Source organism: Notechis scutatus, chromosome 6 (assembly GCF_049901735.1).
Source record: "Notechis scutatus isolate UNSWTSFEM ecotype Mainland chromosome 6, rNotScu1.2, whole genome shotgun sequence".
In the NCBI taxonomy this organism is placed as follows: Eukaryota; Metazoa; Chordata; class Lepidosauria; order Squamata; family Elapidae; genus Notechis; species Notechis scutatus.
The window spans coordinates 9,462,399-9,483,398 of record NC_142014.1 but is presented as its reverse complement, the minus strand read 5'-3'; the positions used below and the strand labels follow the sequence as shown (position 1 = coordinate 9,483,398).

The 21,000-nt window shown below is 34.6% G+C and overlaps 1 protein-coding gene across 22 annotated transcripts in view; it reads left to right on the top strand.

Moving 5' to 3' along the window:
* Positions 1-21,000, top strand: part of ANKRD26 (ankyrin repeat domain 26) — an 86,369-nt gene that overhangs the window by 22,368 nt on the left and 43,001 nt on the right. For 8 of the 22 annotated variants that reach the window (XR_015750265.1, XM_087969345.1, XM_087969343.1 and 5 more), the window contains 12 exons: positions 1,710-1,726; positions 1,821-1,902; positions 1,987-2,031; positions 2,452-2,634; positions 6,878-6,930; positions 8,992-9,921; positions 10,615-10,793; positions 12,117-12,245; positions 12,691-12,724; positions 14,700-14,841; positions 17,599-17,815; positions 18,614-18,797. Coding sequence is in view for 21 of the 22 variants with exons in the window: in XM_087969345.1 (XP_087825471.1) it covers positions 1,710-1,726; positions 1,821-1,902; positions 1,987-2,031; positions 2,452-2,634; positions 6,878-6,930; positions 8,992-9,921; positions 10,615-10,793; positions 12,117-12,245; positions 12,691-12,724; positions 14,700-14,841; positions 17,599-17,815; positions 18,614-18,797 (2,195 nt within the window). In the remaining variant the exon portion in view is untranslated. The remainder of the gene's footprint in view (positions 1-1,709; positions 1,727-1,820; positions 1,903-1,986; positions 2,032-2,451; positions 2,635-6,877; positions 6,931-8,991; positions 9,922-10,614; positions 10,794-12,116; positions 12,246-12,690; positions 12,725-14,699; positions 14,842-17,598; positions 17,816-18,613; positions 18,798-21,000) is intronic. The other 14 variants (XM_087969351.1, XM_087969346.1, XM_087969350.1 and 11 more) reach the window with 5 other exon arrangements.

Sequence of the window (21,000 nt, the reverse complement as noted above, 5' to 3'; positions counted from 1 at the left end):
ATATATTGCCAATATATTGCCAGCAATATATTTCCATAACTGAGTAAAACTTTATCCTGGGTCTGCCTGATTCAAATTATGCCTTAATGTACAACCTATATGTATACCTATATATTTTCCTCCTATAATAACCCTATGAAATATCTAACAAAAGAATAAAAAGAAGGGTACAGAAAAGAAAAATAGAAAAGGAAAAAGAATAAAGAAAAGAAAAATATACTGAATTATCACAAGTACAAACAATTTTAGTTATTTATCACCTTTCTTAAAATATAACAAATGACCTGTTCTTCCCATATTCTATTTCTTATCCTTAAACAAACATATAAGGTCCCCCCGTCCGGGCGCGACCTGGCGGTGGTTGCTGGGCGCCGCCTCTTTTTGGTAAAGCGCTCGGGTGTTCAGCGGGGTTTTGTTTAAAGTGGCGCCGCGCTCGATGGCTTTCGGGTGAGGTTTTTAAAAAGCTCTTTTATCATGGCGCTCGGGGAGATTTTTTTTTTTGTGGTGTTCCCGGGCGCCTCTTTATCAAAAAGTGGCGGTTGGACCGGGGGCCGCGTGTCGGCCGGGGGGTAGGTTGGGGTCCTGTTCGCCTAATCATTTTATTCCTGAAGTCTAGTAATGGTTACCATAAATAACATATCAATTTTAATCTTGACAAAACGTTTATATTCATTCCTTTTGCTTCTAACAACCTTGATCTTTAGTTCCTTCAAATATTGTCAATGAACTTGATTTATTTTCATTTTTTCTTAGTCCTTTCTCACAAAATTCTTCAAAGCTTTAAGAACCCTCTTGTAAATCCAATATTGCAAAATTATCCAGGTTACTCTCTTGGTTTGTTATTTGTATATCTCTTTACCTTTATTAGGACATCAGACATTGTTTTGTATTTCCAGTGTAACATTTTCCCATTGTTTAGAAATACCTTTCAATATGTGATAATATTTTGCTTCACACTGTATCAGCAAGTCAAGTTTTTTAATTATAATCTTTAGTTACTTCTAGTTTCTGCTAGCATCCAATTTTGAAGTTTTGTCTTAATATTTTTTTAAAATGAAAAGCATTTTCTTATTGAAAATATTCTTATAATTAATTCAAAAGTCTAATTTCAAATGTATCTGGTCCCTTAGTCCATTTGTAACTTTCTAAAATCAAAATTTTAATCTTCTATTGTTTATTCCAGAAAAAACTTAAATCCTTACTTCATATTTAAAATTTGTTTTACTGAGAATTGAAAAAAACCTCACCTGATGCTGTAAAACATGCTGATCCAAAGATTCTTAATAGCTGAAAAGCAGTTTACAAGCAATTTCTGAAAGTGATTAGAAAAAGAAGTATGTCAACCTCTGGTTCCTTTTAAAGGCACTTACTGCTGTTTGAGCAAGTTGACTATTCTCTTATCTCCCACAGCTCTAGACCGGCTTGTCTTGCGAGAAACAACTGTCTGAAGCACCTAGGGACAATCTCCTTGTTGTCTGGACAGGACTTACAAAGAGCTGGTCTACTTGCCAGCTCTTCATTCTGCTCCACTTATTGGCTCTGCTTTTTGGGGAGCTGGCCCTAATTTGTCATTTATTCCCTGGAAGTTTTGTTTGTTATATTTGTAACAAATGAATATTGTATTATGCTTGTAATACAAGAGTGGGATTCACACAAATTTAAAAGTTGCAGTACATTATCTAGGTAACTTGTTTCCCTTTTTTCCCTAGGAAAAGCAAGTTTGCAGGTTAGTACTACTTTTGTTATGCAAACTTTATTTAAGTATTTTTATTACTGTATTGTGGTATCATATTTCATTCTTAGCTGAATTATCTTTATAGCAAAAGATCACAAAAGAAAACTTGGTGTGTGAATCTCCTGCTCCTGTTTTAAAGAAGGCAATCATAGAAAAGCAAAAATCAGGTAACTATATTATATGGAGCTTAAAATATATCATATGTATTATTGCATATTTTATATTCTAATGTCATTAATTTCTTCTTTCAGATTTAATGGAAGAACTTGGTTTGGATGAAGCAGATGATATTGAAGGTCTTTAAATACTTTATGCATATTTATGTATCATACATTAGAAAGTTTTTAAGAACATCAGATTTTGCCATGTTATGCAAAAAAAATTAAAATTAAATTTTGCTTATGAAACTAAATGTTGTATCCTCTTAAAAAAGATAAACCACATGTAATTTTCTGTTAAACCTTAGAAGATTGGATTCTTTTCATCTGGGATATGCATACATAAATGTAATGGTTAAATCAAAATATTTTCCAGTATCTATCAGTATTTTGAATACTGATACTATCCTACAGCCATAGACTTTTTTGTTGTTAATATTGGCAACTTCATAGATCTTTATATTACTTTATTTCAAAATACATTGGGTTAACATTTGGTAAAGTATTGTATGTTGTATTTACTGCTTTGATCTTTTTTAAATATTTGTTTGTTGTTAGATCCATCTGACTGGGATTCTACCAGTATTTCTCTTAAAAGCACTCCATGTGTTAAACCAGCTGACACCTTTATGTTGGAAGATAATGTATCTCCACAACAATTACTAGAAACAAATGTTACACCTGAAATCTCCATGCCTGTGAAGGAAGACTCAGATACTCAAAACATAATGTCTTCAAAAGGTAGTTGCTGTCATTTTTAATAAAATCAAAGTTTTCTGCAGGAGGAGGGAGAATAATTCTGATCCCAATTTAGATAATCCTAATCCGAAACAAATAATTCATTGTTTTTCTTCCACTCTTCTGCTGGAAACATTCTGACATCCTGAAGTGACTCAGAATGATTGTTTATTATACAGCTTTGTTAATTAAAAGGCAAGTTTTTTTTTTCTTTTTCTGTAGAAAAAAAAATCCTTCCTAGAGAAAATTGAAATCTAATAAAGCCTCCCATTGGCTACAGATATAGGATGACATTTTGCTTATTTTTCCTTTTTATATTCCATTAATAAATCATCAGGCAGTAGTAGCTGGAAGGAAAAACAGATAAAGTAGTGTGTCCTTTCCTAGGTAGAATTCTACAGTGGATCCAGTCATTTGTTTCTTCATTCCATAGTGGATAACTCAGCACCTATCAAATTGCAGAGCTAAAATCTAGTGGCAAAATATTTATATTTGAAATAATTTCAGTAAAAGTTTAAGTGCAGGTTCCTTTGAAGCTGCTTTCCAAATCAAGTGATTACCTCTGCAGATCCTCCAATTTTTTTTTCAGATGTACTAGTCAGATTTGGCGTATGTTATTGGAAGACGCTTCCTCCAGTAAGGTCACCCAAAAAATTTGGGAACTTTTGCCCAAGAATATACCTTTCTGTTTTCTATAGCACACTCCCACAAAAAGCTATTTTGGGTTCTTCACACCCAAAATGTTTGCGAATAAAGTTTTTCTGGCTTTGGCTTGTTACAGGGATATAAGGAAAAGTTTTACAGCAATACAAAGCAAATTCCCTTGCATTTTTCCTTTGATGGAAAGATTCAATATCTCTCTTCATTTATAAATCTATTTGTGAAGGTGAATCTGAATTGCTGTGCATGGACCTAATGAATAACCATGCAAACATGGAAGCTGTCTAAACCAATGAAACCAGACCTTGTGTTCCATTAAGAAATACAGATATCAAAATACAAGGTTTTGAATTGTTCATTCTTATTTAAGTTATAGATTCTTTGACTGAAAAAAAAAACTTGCAGTAATATATAAAATACTCCATATTAAATTGACCTATGTGTAGAAAAGAATGGATACAGATAGAATGAACTACAAGACTTCAGACTGAAAATGTATATCAGGAGCTAGATACATGAAATTAAGGTGGTGAAAGTGCAATTTCTGCCTTCTAATATATATATCTTTAGCATCCTAAAATGATATTCAGAAGTACAGTGCGTTCAAAAAATATTCAGATCCCCTTCACTTTTGTCAATTTTGTTATGCTGCAGCCTAATTCTACAATTGTTGAAATTCATTTTTACTCATAACTTACACTGAGTATCTTATAACGACAAAGTGAAAACAGAATTTTAGCTATGTCTTTAAATTTATTAAAAAGAAAAAAACTGAAATATCACACTGGCATAATAGCAACAGCAATAGCACTTAAACTTATATATCGTTTTATAGTGCTTTACAGCCCTCTCAAAGCAGTTTACAGAGTCAGCATATTGCCCCCAATAATCTGGGTCCTCATTTTACCCACCTCGGAAGGATGGAAGGCTGAGTCAACCTTGAGCCTGGTGGGATTCGATCTGCCAAATTGCAGTAGGAGTAGCTTGCAGTACTGTACTCTAACCACTGCGCCACCGAGGCTCTTAGCCAGGTGTCAGCAACCCACAGCCCGAGAGCCACATGTGGCACCCTGCCAACCCGGTTGCGCGATCTCTCCACCCCGAGAAGGCGTGAGCGTCTCTGCAGAGCCGCACGGCTGAAGCGCCCCTAGCATTTTCTCCGCACTGTCCGCGACTGGCTGCTTTTTGCAATTTCACGTCCTTCGCAGGCAGCTCAGCGCCAGCCGTGGTCCCCTTCATGTTGGCTCAGGGAGAAGGAATGGGGAGGAGCAGCAGCCACCGTTGCCAGATGCAGGAAGGGAAGAGCTCCAGCTCTCCTGCGCAGCGAGGCTCTCCTCCGCTGCGCTGCGCAGCCAGCTACTCACCCTCACTGCGCAGTGGCGGCAGTGGGGGAGGAGTCCCTGTCCCCACCGCCACCGTGATCCTGGCCCAGGAGGGTATTTCGCTTGTGTGTGTGAGAGAGAGAAAGAGATGAGAGAAAGAAAAGGGCAGAAAAAAGAGGAAGAGAGAAATGAGAAAATGATGGATGGAGAGAATGAGAGAGAGGAAAAAGAGAGAGAAACAATTGAGGGAGAGAGAATGGGGAGAGAGAGAGAAAAAGAACAAAAGAAAGAAAAGAAAGAAAGAGAGAGAGAGAAAGAAAGAAGAAAGAAAGGAAGGAAGGAAGGAAGAAAAGAAAGAAAGAAAACGAACTCTCCCCGACCTATGATGAAAGTAATGGCAAGCTAGATCTCGTGCCAAGAAAACTGCAGTTTGTCAGAAGGCACAAATTGGAAGCAAAACTGATTTTTTTTAAGGAAATAACAGAGATGGCAAAAACTGCATCTGAAAATAAGATTATTTGTAATTTTGGTTAATGTATTATATTGTCAAACTCAAAAGAAATCAAAATATATATGCTGTTGCTGTTAGTACAATCTTGCCAGCTTCTACCAACTTAGAGTTTGCTATGAAAAGATTACAGAGAATTTCCCATAATTAATAACTTTATTTTGAATTTGCTATCATATTCAATGAGAAAGAAAGAAAAAAAGGAGGGAAAGGGATAGAAAGAAGAGAGAGGGAGAGAGACCCATTTCCCACAGAAAACACCGAGAGCCATGAAACCTGGATAGGCGTGGCTGGGGTGGGGGGTGTCATGTGCCTGGGTGGGAGTGACATTGAATTGGCCACGCCCAGCCAGGTTTTGTGGCTCCCAGTGTTTTCTGTGGGAAACAGGTCCAAATGGCTCTTTGAGTGTTTAAGGTTACAGACCCCCAGCATAAGCATTCAGATCCTTCACTCAGTATTTTGTTGAAGCACTTTTGGCAGCAATTATAGCCTCTAGTCTTTTTTGGGTATGACACAACTCGCTTTGTATACCTGGATTGGGGGATTTTCTACCATTCTTCCTTGCAAACCCTCTCAAGCTTAGTCAGGTTGGATGGTGACCGTCGGTGGACAGCCATTTTCAGGTCCTTCCAGAGATGTTCAAGTCAGGGCTCTGGCTGGGCCACTCCAGGACATTCACAGAGTTATCCCTAAGTGATTCCTGTGTTTTGCCTGAGTGCTTAGGATCATGGTCATGTTAGAAAGTGAAGCTTTGGCCCAGTCTGAGGTCCTGAGCACTGTGGAACAGGTTTTCTTTGAGGATATCCCTGTATTTTGCTCCATTCAGCTTTCCCTCAACCATGACCAGTCTCCCAGTCCCTGCTGCTGAAAAACACCCCCACAGCATGATGCTAACCATGCTTCACTGTTGGGATGGTATTGGACAGGTGATGAGCGGTGCCTGGTTTCTTGCAGACATAACGTTTAGAATTCAATCTTGGTTTTAATCAGACCGGAGAATCTTGTTCCTCACAGTCTGAATGCTCTTCAGGTGCTTTTTTGCAAACTCCCAGTGAGTTTTGCACTGAGAGGCTTCTGTCTAGCCACTGTGTTATAAAGCCCAGAGTGGTGGTTGGTGTTTGTTGTTGCAAAGGATCTGAATACTAACACCAATGTGATATTTCAGTTTTTTTCTTTTTAATAAATTTACAGGCATTTCTAAAATTCTGTTTTCACTTGTCTTTATATGGGGTACTGAATGTAGATTAATGATAAAAAATGAATTTCAACAACTAGAATCAGGCTGCAGCATAACAAAATTGATAAAAGTGAAGGGGGTCTGAATACTTTCTGAAAGCACTGTATATGAGAAGCTACTCATATCTTATGAATATATACCATCTACTGAAGGTATATGAGGACAGCATAGAGCTGCAGAATTAGGCAAAAATAAGTTGTACTAGATTTTAGACACATGCCAAAAGTTAACCCATCTCTGTATTTTTAAAGCTTCATAAAACAAACAAATTTGAGTAGAAAATTAGCAGATAAACACCATTGAGTTGTAAATAAAGAACTGTATTCTTTATATGCTGGGTCCATTTGCTACACTGGTAATTTTTTATTTAATAATATTCAAAATGCCCCTTCACTGTGAAACAGTGTTTATCTATATACAACCTCATTTTAAGTCAAACATGTTGGAAAGGTTTTCAGAGTGCAAATCAACTAAAAAATTATAATAATTACAAGTATGTTATTCAACATTTTATTATAGGGCAGCAATATATTGAACACAAAACCATAAAAGAATTTAAAAGTAAAAGCAAGGTATGTATGCAAAGTTTATTTAAATATTGATATTTCTTTGTATTATGTGGCTGAAACAAATTTTAACACTTCTGAAACAAAAGACACGTTTAATACTAGTTATCATTAAAATGAAATGAAAGAATATTAATCCCATATCATTTCTTTATTCTGTAGCTGTGGATTATGGAACCCTTGATGTATATGTAAAGGAAAAACTAAAAGTTCTGCTTTTGGGACAAAAATGGTATTGGAAGGGGTGTCTGCTTCTGTACAGTAATTAAATTTATAGATAAAGTAATAGAGTGTTAACCTTTATATGATTCCCTGTAAATTAAACCATCAAGACATACTACTTTCTTATATACATACATCTTGTCACCAAAGCACACAGTTTTAATTTTCTTCTAATATGTTTTCCCAATCTATGATTTATTATATAAAAACAAATTAATCACATTTATTATACAAATAAGCATAAGATGTTACTCCTGTCCTTTTTCTGTCCACACCCAATTTTAATATTAAAGATTCCTTGTCATGATAGGTGGCCTTCCTCATTCTTAGTATTCCAAATTCATGGACTCTTCAGCAATGGGGAATTTGGGACAAGTCTGAGAGTGGAAGTTTATACATCTGAAATGTATTCAAATTAGGAAAGACTCTGATGAAATGTTACCTGTTTGGAAATTATAGAAACTATTAGAACCAATGAATTGTTTTTAATTATATACACCTATTCTTGAGCTAACAGATACCTCTGGGAGTTTTATTCATAAAGATGTTCCTGGAGAGACCCTGTTAGTTACTTGCCCTAAAAAACTACCCTACTTAAACCAGGCAGACTTTAGCTTGCAGATTAAATTTGATGTGTTTCCACTAGAGCTGTTTCTATGGGGTTATTTTTCTGTGCAACTCAATTGAAAATTCCTCCAGCAGCAGAACAAATGGAATTGTGAAATTGACATCTTATAAGGTTTTTAGCAATACAGTAGTATGAAATTATATTAGATTGAGTTGTGCTGTATAACAGCGCTGCTGAAAGAAGTGCACTGTAGGTATCAATTTGATACCACATTTGAAATTCAAGAATTTAAATAACTTAGTGCATTGATACTTGAGGCTGGTACTCGAGAGAAAATTTTCTATCACAAAGACCTGCCTGGCATATACAACCGTCATTGCTCCTACTTGATTGTGTCACTACTGTGGACATTAATTTGATATAAGATTTAAAAAAAAAATTTTTTTGTCACCCATTCTCTGGAATACCTTCTTACCCCATCTCAGATGTGGTAAGATGTGTTGTACCTTATTCAGTCTCAAATTAGAATTTTTATTTGCATCTTTATTTAAAAATTTGGTAGGATTATGGTCCTTTTAATCAGTAATGCTGATTATAATACATGGTTATGCTTGGTATTTATAGCCTATGTTGGTGATAACGGTTTTGTTGTACACTGGCAAGAGTTAATAACAGGTACTTAATAGGTCATATCAAAATAACATTCAAACATAAATTTAATAACATTTCCAAGAGAAATATGTTCAGCAGTTGCAAAATATGACTTTCATAAAGTTCGAGCAATTGGTACCACTTCTAGACATTTTGCACAGGATTGTGTTCAATTTTGGAGTGCTATCAGTAAGATATTGACTGAGTTGAGGAGAGGCTACATATTATTGGACACTCCTATCCCGAAGAGGATGCCAGATATGTAGAATGCCTATTTATTTTAAGATTATGAGCTTCATAGATAGTGGAGAATCTGACTGCTTTTTTCCAACTGCTCAATTAGAGGGACACTACTAGAGAGAATTGATAAGATATTAATTTGCTATGACAAAAAAGGAAAGCTATTTTAAGTTATGCTATACTGTACTGCCTGTACTGTACTGCCATGAAATTATTCTCCAAACATTTAAATTATGTATTTAATAAAAATATATATATAATTGAAAAATACTCCTTGTTCCTCTTAAAATACTCTCAAAATCAAACCCTTTATGACATTTGAAACACAATTTAACACACTGGTTTTTCTTTGTTAATTTTTCTCTATCCATACTTGCTTGCATAAGGAAAAATTCCTGTTAAACATATCCAGCTCTGTAGAAAAATCAACACATGAAAAACAGACTGACAAGACTGAAATTGAGTATGCTGATAATGAAAATGTAACTGAAGCACTCATGCATAGCAAAGAAGCACATAATGACTGCAATCATTTTGATTCAATACACTGGGAAGAAAAATATGAAAAAATGTGGGTTGCAAATGAAAAAAAGGAAGTCAAGGCAAATTTTAAGAGTATTACAGCAGAACTAAAACAGATGTTTGGTGAAATTAAAGTTTATGAGAAAATGAGTAGCATTCCAAGCAAAGTAACATCACAAGATGGCTTCTGTGGTGCAGTAGAAGGCATAAAAGAAACATCGCTTCATCTACAAAACATAAAAGTGGATATTCAAGGGAAGGATGACATTAAAGATATAAGATCTGTTGTTGCAGAAAGAGAATTAAATACTGATGACTGGAACAAGAACCCACTGTCTAATAATGCAAATGGAACAAAAGTAAACATCAGTGAAGAAAGGAGTAACAATTCAATTATACAACTGAAAGCAAATGTAGGTGGAACTAGAGCTGCAGAAAAATGCCTTGAATATTCATTGCAAAGTCATGGAGACATTACCAAAGATACAGTTCTTAAAACTATAGATGCTAATCAACCAATTACCCCCAACAACTTATATAAATATATTAGTGTTACAAAAAATCCAAGTGAAGAAACTGAATACCATTTTAATAACAGTATCAATAGTTCCAAAGGTACTGATACTGACATTGGAAATAAAATGAAAAATCATAAACAAGTATGTCCTCAAATATCCAAAAAAGATCTGGATGAAGAATTAGAAGGTGATGTTGCAAGATTTAAAAATCAGGTAGGAATACTGCATTCGGCTTTCCTCGCTTTGGAGAAAGAAAAGAACCAACTGCAAAAAGAGGTAGAGAAGTACCTGCTGCTTTTCATTCTTCCATCTTTCTTGCATTTCAGCCATTCTGTTCATTTCAGCTCTTCAGCACTATATGAAAAAAGCATTTATGCGTTGGCTTCACATAGTAATTCTAATGTGAATATGGGAAGAAATTACACCTTTTTCATGATTACCCTTTTTATTTTAAGAACATTCGGAAATTGAAGTATGATACAACTATCATAACAAAGACTCAAAAAGCTCAGTTTACATAGGTGCTACTTCATTAACAAATGAACTGCACCACTGTTATACTAATTATAAATTTGATCCAAGATGTGAAACTGGGTTTTGAACAGGTTCTTAATTGATCTTTCCATTTCTTATCATGCTTGCTTAACACTTTTTTGCTCTGTGTGAAACATTTCTATCTTATATTTAGTTTCTGTAGTACGATGTTGTTGATCACCTTTTAAAACAATATCTGTTCTGTTTATAATAAAAATGTGTGTTTCTAATGCACTTTTCCTATCACTAATATATATGATTTTTCCATTATTTCTGATTAGACAATACTAATTATTAATTTGTAATCATAGTGTTGAGTGATTCTTTTCTAGGGCTGTTCTGAAATATTAAGCAAAAATCTGTTATAAAGCAAAAATGTTACTGATATTTTTATTGTGGTTCTTAAAGCTATATTTCAATATATCACTGTTTTAGATTGAAGAGGAAAAAATAAAAAAGGAATTGGAATCTGAAGGAAAAAAATTTGCTAATACTGAAATGTTGGCTGTGAATAATGATGAGAAGATAGAGCAAAAACATTCAATAAGTGAAATCCAGCATATTACAATAAAAAGTGTTTTCCCAGAAGATAAAAAGGAAATGATTTGTCCAGGGTGAGTATAGCAATAACATTAAGTTGATGCTATTACATAAACTGATTTGACTAATTTTTATGCAGTGTTGCAATGTAATAACTTCCTTTTAAACTTTATTGTGTTGTTTTTAATTTACTTAAGGCATATAATATTATAAATGTAACCAAAGCATAGATCTTAACACTAAGCATTAGTTTAACTGGATGATCATTGTTTAAAATCATTGTTTTTTCAGGTAAGAATTGCAAAAATAAGAAGTTGCCTTAAATGTTCTACAGACAGGAAATAAGATTATTTAATATATTGTCCCAAACCTTTTCTTTAGTCATGACTAAACAAGACATAGTGTCATGACTAAAACCGAGATCTTTTGCTTCCAGTCTTTTTCATCCATCATTAAGTTATAGTCTTTCTTCAAATTTTAAGTAATAATTAAAATAAAGGTGAAGACAACCTCAGGATAGGTTTGATTCCTGTCACTGTTTCCGCACAATTTTCTTTGTACTGTTCATCATTGATACTTTATAGGATTTTTGTTTAACTTGACATAGCTAGCAGCGCTTGGATTCCTAGCATTTTCCCATCCAAGCATTAACTAGGGTCTATTCTCCTTAGCTTTTGAGGTCAGCCAGGATCAATCAAGTGCAATATTTTATATTTTTAAAATAAATATAAACAACTAAAATAACAAAAATAGAAATCATAGTGCATCAAAATAATTATCTTTTGTCTGACTGAAAATACTTCGCTGATAAACTGCTAGTGGGAGCAAATGTAATAAACCTATCCTGCCTCTCTGCTATCAGAATAGCTAAAATCAGTCATCCTTTCTCAGCCTAATCCACTTCACAGGGTTACTGTTGTGGGGAAATTAGGATACAGGTATATTACGTATGTTTGCTATCTTGAGTTTAAAATGTATATAAATGGGATAAAAATCTATTAATAAAATAATTATTATTTGACCTTCAGGACTCTTACTTGATTTTAAATATGGTATTCATGTACTGATACAGAAACATTTCAGTTTAAGCACAAGTAAGGACCAAAATTCCTTCGATTCACTGAGAAACATTATGATAGAAGCTTTGGGGCTTCATTTCAAATTTTCCCCAGATGCACACAGCTATATATCATTACATTGATAACAATTAACACTTTATTCATATAACTTTGAATTCCTAAATCCAGTATGCTGTCAGAGATTATACATTTTTGCCATTAATTGATTCTTAGTGATATGTCTTTGTTTTATTTTTATATTTTAACTTTTTTCACAAATAAAATTATCTTTAAAGTGGTGTTCAATTATTATTATTTTATTTTAAAAAAATCCTGCAGTTTAAAAACTACAAGAAAAAGTGAAAATAAAAGACGGACTTCTAAACAGAAGGTCAGTCAACAGTTTTGTAATAATCTACATGAGCCACAAGATGAGAGCAGTTTGAGTGAAGCATCACTTGAAGAAAGGTATGGGGGTCTTTTCTTAGAATTAATGTAAAATTCAGTCTTATTTGGCTTTAGACCAGTGATACTCCTAGCCAAAACTTATTAAAATTGCATGAGAATGCACTGTTGAGGTGCATTCTTATGTGCCCCTGAACAGTAACTATGCTCCCAAACTTGCATATCAACTTTATGATCCTAACAGAAGCCTACATCGTACATAAGATGCAAAGAATTTCAAAAAGAGAAAACTGACCAATTTATTTCTTAAAGGAATCATGCTGGAAGTTCGCTCGATATAGTGTGAAGATCCATTGAGATTCATAGATATTTAGGCTGCACTTCTGCTGCACCATTAAGCTCATTAGATTCAGAATAGGTGGTCTAGGATTAGCAATTCTAAATTTTCAGAATTTCAGGCTAAAAATAATTAAAATCTTAATATAGTTTTTTTTTTACTTATTTTCAGATATCCAGCCAAATCTGTGAATAGAAAAAATAAGGTAGGATAAAACAAGCTTGCAAAATGTTGCCATCAATTTATTTTAAGTCATATTTGTAAAGCTTTAAGTGAAAAGCAATAGGCCACTTTGGATTTGACTTTACATACTAAGATTTTTAGCAATGCTTTGGTAAGATAGATAAATCGTGAGTTCTCAATATGCTCATAAACTACTTCCCAAAACTATGGACTGTATAGTTTGATTAATTACAAAATGAAGATCAGTAAGCTAAGGTTTGTTGTACCGCCACTGTCACAACACTAAAAAAAAAATCTAAAAATAGAATTACGGAATAAATTCTCACTAGTTTCTTTTAAATAAGCCAACTTTATCCCTCTAAACTATCTACCACAATCTCTGCCTCATTCCTATTTTTTATTGGTAAATATTTGTAACAGATTGTCAGTCTGATTCACAAAACCAAAGTGCAATAGAATTAATAGTAGAATTGATTTAAAATATTCTTCAATTATTTAAAAAAAAGTGACTTCTGTCTTTGGGCAATCAGAGTGATATTGTCTCCATCACTTTGTCTTTTGATAAAGATAGGTACCCCCAAAACATGCAACATTCATATGTCTCCTGATTTAAATTTAGGTATCATCAGAAATCAAATCTATTAATTTTAGTGATTTCAAAATGCTCCAGTTTGCTAGCTGCGGGCCAGGATTGAAACTAGCATATATTTTTTTTGTTATAGTCCTGAGCCTTGGACAGTTCTTTTGAGCATTGTATGCAATCTTATGGTGTTTATATATCATTGAATGTAAGCAGTTAATGAAGAATGAAGAAGCATAAAGTTTTGAGAGGAAATGAAAGATTTTGAAAAAACAGAAACAATTGTTTATTTCCCTACATGTTGCTGCTCACAGATTTAAAATTAAAAGTTTGAACTAGGGAGCAAGTTATGGAATTAGAGAACATATTTTGGTAATAATTATGTAGAAATAAAGAATTATAGATCAGTGAGGCTTTAGCAGAAATTGGTGCCTTGGGGAAGCTCTGCAACTGACACCACTTGAAAAAACAGAGATGTACCTATCAAACTTTGATGGTCAACCATAGTTGGGATCAGAACTTACATCATTAAGGGATGCAGTCATACAGTAGTTAAACGAACCAGCTGACAACCAACCATTGACTGTTGTAAGTCCTCTGGGAAGGTCTCAAATTGTGATCACATGACCCCAGACACTGCTACTCATAAATACATGCTGGTTGCCAACTCTGATCCCATGATGATGAGGATACTGCAGTAGATGTAAGTGTAATTCCCATTTTTTCAGTGTTGTCAATAACTTCGAATGGTCACTAAATGAATGGTTCTATGTCAAGAACTATCTGTCTGAAAATTGCTGATTAGAAAGCTGTACCTGGGAACAGCACCCATTGACATGGTAACTGTACCACATGATACCACTTCACTATCAAGGCAGAATAGTCAAACACAATTTAAAATGCATAAGAACATAGCTCAAATATGGAAGCTTCCACAGAAAACAATATATATTAATAGCTTTGTATACTTCTGTATATATGATTTAAATCAGGGGTGTCCAACCTTGGCAACTTTAAGACTTGTGGACTTCAACTCCCAGAATTCCTCAGCCAGCAAAGCTGGCTGAGGAATTCTGGGAGTTGAAGTCCACAAGTCTTAAAGTTGCCAAGGTTGGACACCCCTGATTTAAATAATAATTTACAATTAAAAGTATAATCCTTTATGCAGAATGAGATATTGGTGGGTTCATGTCTCCTGATTGTGATACAGAGGTCGTCATAACTCTTCATATTAAGTGGATTTATTGCAACTACTACTTTGTGAGCTATCTGAAAATCATGATTTGATGTAGCATCTAATTAAGTCAATTTCCATTTGTAAAATTTTGTTAGTAGAATTAACAGTTAATAAAAGAGAAATGAAGGACGTTTTGATTTAGAATATAATTATGTTTAATTCTACTTGTTTCATTTATAGCTTTATAGAACATTGAGTATTACTAATGATCTGGATGACTTAACTCCATCTTCAGATTCAACTACAGAGGATATTGAGTCACTTTCTTCCATTTACAAGGAAGCTATAGTGCTGATAGAAGAACTTAGTTTAGACTGTAAAGGTGAGCACATTTGTAGTTGTCAAGCATAAATGTTTTCTTATGAATAGATAGTGTTTCTTTGATAACTGCTTTTTTAAATCAAGGTTTTTGTCTCATCTTTCAGATATATAATGAAAAAGAGTCAACCAATAAAATAAAAATCTCAGCATTCTTAGCCAGTATGACTATTGGCTGTACTGTTTGAAAATAATAAGTGTTGTAGAGCCCATTTTGGAATTTAAATGTTCATTTAGACTACAGTTGCAGTCAGTCATCATTTTCAGTAGCAAAAAGAAATAGTTTTCAACTATCAAAGAAAAAATAAGAAAGTCCAGTTGCCTCTTGAAAAAGCACCTTTGGGGCAACCATGACCTGGATTACTGAGAATCTCCATATCTAAGAGGATATTGAAAATAGTAGTAGGTATTGTAGTTCCTTGAAGGGATGTAATACCATCGATTACCATCTAATTATGTTAATAGGAATTCCCCTTTTTAAAAGATTTGAAGAACTGTAATTAGAAAACTCTTGAATTTATCTTCATCAATTTTAGCAGATTAATCAAAAACAAAAGCAGGAACTTATCTGTAGTATCTAAAATCATCGAATAATAAAGTATTAAAATGCTAAGAACACATGCCTTATTAAATATCTATCTGATATTTGGTAGTTTAATTTACAATTCCCATACATACTTCTCTAAAATAGAATCATTAATCTTTTCATGCCAGTGTATTCTGTAAAAGCTTTTAAAAGTTACCACAATGTGTGCACATTAGTTAATAAGAGAAGGTCATGAATAATTCTGATTTAGGACATGAGTTGAGCAGGCTTTGATTTAGTGTGAGCTGAAGAATGATGTTTTCAAACAGAATACAGTCAGCCTTTAGAGGTATATGTTCACATATGCTCAGAAAATATAATGTAGCTATACTTTAAGAACATTTTTCACAAATTAATTGATAATTTGACTTATTAAAACTGGGATTATGTCGTAATTTGGAAACTAATGCCCAATGGCAATTAATATAGCAGACACTAAAGCAAAACATTAGACAACTGGTTATTTTTAAATGCATGTTAAAAATATAATTAGAGCTGCTGCCCTAATCAGTGGGATGTGCAGAAGGCATTAATATGAGAACAATCATTCTGGAATTCTCTGACAAGATATACTTCCACAAAATGCCAGATTGCCTCAACATTACACGGTCCAAAAGAAGTTTGGTTTTGTCTGAAGCAAAGCAATTGATATTAAGATCGCAATTTTGTAAAATGGCACAAATAAAATTTTGTGTATCTTGCCTTTTCTCCAGTTTGTGGCGGATAAAAGAGGTTTTACCGAAACTTTTTCTGTGTAATATTGCCAAGAAATATTTTCCTTTCCCCTAATCTCAGACCTGCTGGCGGAAAGATACAGCACTGTCAATAGTAGATTTGAAAAAAGAATCCCTTTGAAATGGAGGAAGTAGAGTTGTGATAGGTGTTCTGGCAGTGCCAGTTCTCTGTGCATCACTACTAGCCCTTCACCTGGAAGAACGTTGTTATATTATCTGACAAGGTCACAAATTAAGTGATCCAGTTGCCAACTTGCCCCCATTTGCCAGCTTGCTAAAGTAAGCTAATGAGTGTTGGAGAAAGTCTTTTGGTGCTACTGGCTTTTTCCTTCCGTAGTTTTTTCTTTACAGATAAATATAAGGACTATATTGTGATATAATTACAGTAATTACATTACTGCGATGTAATATAAGTAATTTAACTTAAAGAACAAAGCTAATATACTCTGCTTGAATTTAAAAAAAATATTAATATGAATAGATATTTGTGTGTCTTTTTTTAAAATTAAATTGTAATGCAAAAAATATTTTTAAAAAGTGAAGCCACAATGTTTCCTCAGTTATACTTTATTGATTACAAATACTTACACATTCAAATAGTTACACAAGAGGGAAAGTGGTCCAAGGAAGATATACAACTCTGGAAGTTGGAATATGGAGCTTCTTTTCATCCTGTGCTCTTGAGCTGCAAGGAATTCCTGAAACAGGATTTGGATACCCTTTGCTATTGTAAAAAGGTGGCTTTGTCAACCTTGGGATCCTCCCGAATAACTGAAGAATCCTGCAGTTTGACTCTTTAGAGACAGAAAGACCGGGAGAGTAGTAGAGATGGAAGAAGACAACATGAGGGGGCTGCTTACAATATTTCATGCATTGTAGAATGAGTATGTGATGATTTCTGACAATGGTCTATATTACACTTCCACTGTCATTGTGTCAGCAGAAGTGACCAAGCAAGTGTAATGTTTCTACTATGGTCTATAAAGGGTGATAAAGTTGGTGGTTTGCTTGCTTTTTTCTGGCTATGAGGGACCCTATTATCAATGCCTGATCATTTCCAGCCATTAGTTATTTCCTTCTTGCTTTCCGCAGGAGTTGGAGCTCTTCAAACTTTTTGTTCTTCGTGTCACATCCTTTCCACCCCCAAAATTTGACAGTCCATCTCAAAATTTGCTCATGATTCCCCCACAGAGATCATAATCCCTTTTAGTAAGTTTATTTTTAGTAAGTTTATCCTAAAGCTAAGTAAACTTGCCCATGTATTTTTAAAAACCAATTGGATTCCGCTTCTTTCTTTATGACTGAGCCATTGATTATTTCTTAGCTGCCATTAAGGAAAACATTTGAGTATTTTTGTGGAAGATGGTGTGTGTCATTCTTCTTTTTAATCAAATATCACATTGAATAAGTAATGTTAACACATACTTTTTTTTTTCCAAAGCAGATTCTGTAAATCTCTTGAAAGTTCAGAATATATTTCATGGATATGAACGACTAATTGAACATGAGAAGGGGCGTTATACTCAATTGCTTGAAAAAGTAAAAAAAATTGAAAATCAGAGAAATGAATGGCAAAAAAATCTGGAAGACTTGAAAGATATGAAATCTATATTGGATCATCAAAAAGTACAATATGAAAGTGAAATCACCAATCTGAAGTAAGAACTTTTAAATAAATAATTGATTTTGGTATAATGTCTCCAACAGTGTTTTTTTTTATTTAAAGAAACAATAGTAAATTGAATAAATTATTTATTGTTTATTATTATCTATTAAACTTGTCTGCTGCCCATCTCACCACAAGGCAACTCTTAATGTCTATTTGGTTGTTAAACCATGCAATATTGTCTGAAATAAAAAGAAGATTCAAATTTTTTAATGAGAAACGTATCAATTGGAAATTAAATGACAAATTATTTGATATTATTTGAATAAAATATTTGATTCACTAGATTGAAACTATTTTGTCATAATTGGACTATCAAATTTTTTCGAGTGTTGTGTGTTTTATATGTATGACTAGCATATTAGACTTCCTATAGTCTGAGAAAAAAGCTCTTGCAAATAAGCCCAGAATATCTGCGCATTCTTCCTTTTTCAGGAAAACCTAACAGTGCATGATTAACAAGCAGATCAAGATATCTATATCCAAAAAATCTTAGAGGTAAATTGGGTGCTATACTAAACATAGCTAGTTGTTAAGACTTTTGTACGAAGATTACTAAAAGTCTTCAATGTAACTGTTGATTTCAATTTCTAAAACTTCAGTTTTCCCCTCTATCTATCTACACACACGCACACAAACACACACACACACTTGTTAACTTGCTAATTCAGTGTAAATACTGGAACCAGAGCAAGTAAGCAAAGCTTAGTTCCACTGTACACATACATTTCCTTGCTTTTCATGTATCTATTGCACAAATCTATTTTAAACATTTACTCATGTATTCCAGATTTTGTCTGAAACAAGAGGAAGAAAAAAGAATGGGAGCTGATATACTACATGAGAAAAATCAAGAACAGTTAAGGAAGAAAGATGAGCAGTACTGTACGCAGATGGAAGAAAAACAACAGCTTGAATTGATGTTGAGAAGCAAAGAAATGGAGTTAAAAACACTAACAAACCATCTGAAACAGGTATGGTTGAATCAATATTTTTTTTTTGAATTATGAAAATAAACATGTTCATGTTTTCCAATAACCAACATTTTAAATAAATATTAATACACTTTTTAAAACTTCTTTAACAGCATGCTTCCCAAAAAGGTCAGGGCTATCCATTATAGAAGAACAGTGCTTATCTGGTAAACCCTTTACCCATCAGCAAAAAAACAAGCAGTATAAATGTCAGCAAATGAATATAAAGTGGCAATGCCCTAAGAAAACCTAACTTCCTCTCTTAGTTAGCGGCACTTACTACCCTGTTAATAGAAAGGGAGGGGGGAAAAGGGGTGGGTGGTATGAAGACAGGATGGAATTTTGTGAGTGTCCTAAACAGACACGATATTCTTCCGATTAAAATCGGAATTCCGATTTTTTGGGGAATCGCCCCCCCTTTCCCCCCCTTCTTCTCCTCCTTCTCCTCCCCTCGGAGGCCCCGAGTCAGGAGTTGCTACTGCTGGCGCAGCTCTGCGTGGCTCCAGTCCTGCGTTGCCTCAGGAAGGGAAGGGCAAAAAGGAAGAGCCACAGCGGCGCTTTGCAACGGCAGCAGCGGCTCCTGGTTTTGCCTTTCCCTTCCCGAGGCAACGCGGGACTGGAGCCGCGCGAGCCGCGCCGGGCGGTGCAACTCCTGACAGCCCCAGCCGGATACCTGAGCGGAGCCCGGGCGGTGCGAGCGGAGCCCGCTGAGCGGCAGGAAAAGGGAGCTGGGCAGCGATTTCTTGGCGCGCAGTGGGGGGGTCTCTTTTGGCCGGCCCCGATTTTTTTTTCAGAGGGGAATATCATGCCTGCCTAAAGTAGTTTACGTTTGAGATAGAGCTTGGGACTCATCGATTGACAAAATATATTTTGTAATAAGTGTTGCATTTTTTTCTTTTATTCTAACATAATTGACTTATACAGGTGGGTCATTTAATGACCTCTTGTTTAGTGACCATTTGAATTTGCAGTAGCATGAACGACTGGTGGTTATGACCAGTCCTCAGAGTTCCAGTTGTTGCAGCATCTCTACAGTGATAAAAAATTCATCGTCACATGTTTCAAAAGTATGATATAACTTACAGCAACCTGCAGTCATGTAACCACAATATTCAGCATTTCCTATGGGCTTCTTCCAAGCAGAGTCATTGGGGAAGCTAGCAAGAAATCCTTGCTTAATGACCTTTGAATCCTCGCTTAACAGCAGCAGCCAGGATTGTTGGAAGTTCTGTCACTAAGAGGCACGGTCACGTAATGTCATGTTTATGACTACATTGCTTTAAAAGGTCCCCTTTATTTTAGTATTCCATACTTGAATAAATATTATTGTTGAAATTTTAGAAAAATCAATTAAATGGGAAAAAAACATATAAAAACACAATTTAGGATAAGTTTTTTTTAATTGCAGGTAGCAGGAGCTTCCTATCTTCTGTGACGAGCTGCCTTTTTATTTTGAAAGACATTTTCCTATTAATCTCTGTATTACGTGACAGCTCTCAGAGTTTTTGTCCCATGTTGATTTTTGCTATAAATTATTAATGCTAGTTGACTGCTTTTTATCTATATCTTTCTTTTTCTCTTAAGAACATAAAGATTAGCAGTGGATCAGACCCCTGGCCCACCAATCTGCTTTCACAATGGCCAACCAGTTGCACAAGGAAGCCCACTAGTCTCCCACCCGTTGACTTTCAGAAGCAGTTAGACTGCTGTCAAGGCTAATAACCATTGATCACCATGACTTCCATTAATTGGTCCAGCCTGTTTTTGCCAGCAAGTCAGTCTGGTAGCCAACACCCTATGGCTGTAAATTGCTAAGTTTAATGCTATGTTGTGTAAAAATAGTATTTTCTGTTATTTGTCCTGATCTTTTCAGGATTCAATTTCATTGGATAATCTCTGTTTCTAGTATTTTTGGAACTGGAAATTAGCTTTTCCTTTGTCTGCATGCGTGCACAATTGATTTACCTAAGATATTTCAGTATCATTTCTTGTTATCCATAGCATGGTGTAGGCATTTTTTACAAATATACTCTGTGTCAACAATTATAATGAATTGTTTATGATTACTTCAGGATCTTTTCCTGATTAGTCACTGCTAGCTGTGGTCCCATTTTAGCGCCAATAAGCATTACTTTACAATTGCTCATTTGAATGATAACTGCCATTTGGACATTCAGTCCCAGCTTCCTAATGTGCAGATAAC